Source organism: Charadrius vociferus, unplaced genomic scaffold (genome assembly GCF_000708025.1).
Source record: "Charadrius vociferus isolate BGI_N301 unplaced genomic scaffold, ASM70802v2 scaffold332, whole genome shotgun sequence".
In the NCBI taxonomy this organism is placed as follows: Eukaryota; Metazoa; Chordata; class Aves; order Charadriiformes; family Charadriidae; genus Charadrius; species Charadrius vociferus.
The window spans coordinates 2049574-2051934 of NW_009647418.1; the positions used below are offsets into that span (position 1 = coordinate 2049574).

Below are 2361 nucleotides of genomic sequence, written 5' to 3' on the forward strand. Positions count from 1 at the left end.
GAGTTTTTTTCTAGCCTTGAATTTTGCTTTGAGTCTGAAATTCATAGAAAGGCCTTTCCCTCATATATTCTAAGAAGAGATGAGAAGTTACCTTGAGTAATTTTTTGGTCCTAGTTCTCTTTTAAGTAAACAGCCCCAAGCTTCTGATTTTTCCATTTCTTCAGTATAGTCACTTCTCTCAACCAAATTTTAGTCATACTTTCTTCTAGAGATGGCTTGATCAAAACTACATGAAGACTAAATAATGGCATAACTGACTTTTTTTTTTTCCCCTTTGTCCATTTAGATGTTTTTATTTGAGTGTTTGTGCCTCTTTCCCAAACTGATACTGTAAAGTTACAATTGTAAAGTGCTTCAGAGCTACTGGTTTGAGGGGGTAACCTATGTTAATTCCCCTTCTGTAGAGAAATTCACCTTCAATGGCTGCTCTGAAGTTCCTAACACCAAAAGCACTGATAAGCTAAAACTTCATCTGCAGACTTAATCTTCTCCTTTCACCTGTTTCTAATTAGTGAACAGTGCTGTAAGCTTCTAAAGTTAGATACAATGATTGCTGTTAATATTTTAGTCTGATGAAAGTTAAGGTTTTACCCTACCCAATTAATATGTATGTGTAGTCCCTTCTTTTTTTTTTGAGATGGGAGGCTAAATCCTTCTGAAAGGTAAAGCTAACAGTCTGTTCTTACTCATTTTTCTTGACCCATTCAGGGTTCTAGGATACAGACTAGTGGCAGGTGACATCCCTTGAAGGAGCTGCCATGTTAATTAAATCTGCTAGATGTCTTAATATTTCTTAATATCTTCTGTACCTGATCACTGCAAACCAGGCCGTTTCACCACTTTACCTCATCACCTCAAATGCCTTTAAAAGAAACAAAGTAGACTCTAGTTCTTACACAGCAAGTGATGCTTAGTGCAATTGCCCCTGGTCATAGCAGCCCCACCAATTATTGTCTGTTGCTTTGCTATTCTTTTGGGTAGTAATCTTCGATGCTTAAAAGTATATCTTCCCCTTGTCCCAGTATCTTACATCCACTATTTCAATTGTGCCACTATCTCAGTATTAGTCCACTAAAAGAAGGTCTCTCCGTACTATTGGAGAGACTGAAACTAGGAAGAATAAGAATTAAGTGCCCGAGGCTTTATTTATTACAAGAATTACCTGTTCCACCAAATGTGCTATGTAATGTGTGTGACCAACCAGCTGGATGTGGCTTAGCTGTACACGTAGAGAAGGATAAGCAAATGAATGCTGTTTTAGAGTCTGTGAAATGAGTGTATCTAAAATGCCAGTAACTTTTTTTTTTTGTCCTATTACCTGCTTTAGAGTAGGTGTTCAGCTTTGTTAGTTTTTGATGTTTTGTTACCAGTGGGTATTACAGGGATTGTGGAGAATAAGTGAAATGAATTTCTGCTTGAGGTGTATTGTAGAATATGTAAGCAACAGCTCAAGTTATGTGGACTCACTTAATTTTTGTCTTAATATTAGGGCAAGTGGGCTTCCTTCTTAAGGAAGCAAAACACATTATCTTCTTCATCTTAAAACACGGAGTATTTGGCTTTTTTAAAAAGTTTTTACACTGTCTAGGATAACTTCTTGAAATTAATTTTGCTTGTCCTATGTATAAAGGAGTCTGTGTCCTGATGTTAGTGTCCTATTTAATATGTAGTTAACATACTATAATAGTGGTACACTTGGTCTTTCCACTATGCAAACCAAAATTTCTTCAATGAGTGAATTAGTACCTTATGTAATGGCAAGCAAGAAATAAAAGCTTTCCTTATGAGCTTTTTATCTCTAACTTGTTACAAGATAAACTAAATGAGTTTTAATTGTGCTTCCCTCGTGCAGTGTGCTTCACTGACAAAGACACGTCATTAGCATAATACAGTCTCACCATTTTTTGCCTCTTGGTATTTCTTGTAATGCTTAAATGTAGTGTGATGAAGGCTAGAAAAGGCTTTTTTTTTTTTCTTTTTAAGGCTATGGGTGGAATAGCATTTTGTGTAGTAAACTATTTCATTCTTACAGGTTCTAAATGTAGTAGGTATATTGAAAAGATAAAAAAAGAGGGGGAGGGGGGAAAATCTATAAAGGAACAAAAGAGCCAGAGCAAATCTAGAAAGTGAAACTCTGTATACAAGAGCCTGCGTCACGTATGCCCTTAAATCCAGGAAAAGGAACTTTAAATGTGAGTGCGTGTGTGCACAAAATAAATGAAAATTAAATGTAACTTGTATTTATGGTTCTAATTTTTTAGAGATGGTGGAGCCAGGACAAGATCTGTTGCTTGCTGCTTTGAGTGAGAGTGGAATCAGTCCAAATGATCTATTTGATATTGACTCGCCGGACGTGGTTCT

The 2361-nt window shown here is 36.2% G+C and overlaps 1 protein-coding gene across 1 annotated transcript in view; it reads left to right on the forward strand.

Annotated features, from left to right (window-relative positions):
* Positions 1-2263: 2263 nt before the first annotated feature.
* Positions 2264-2361, forward strand: part of SBNO1 (strawberry notch homolog 1 (Drosophila)) — a 26924-nt gene continuing 26826 nt past the window's right edge. Inside the window, 1 exon segment of the mRNA XM_009880261.1 lies at positions 2264-2357. Coding sequence (XP_009878563.1) covers positions 2264-2357 — 94 coding nt within the window.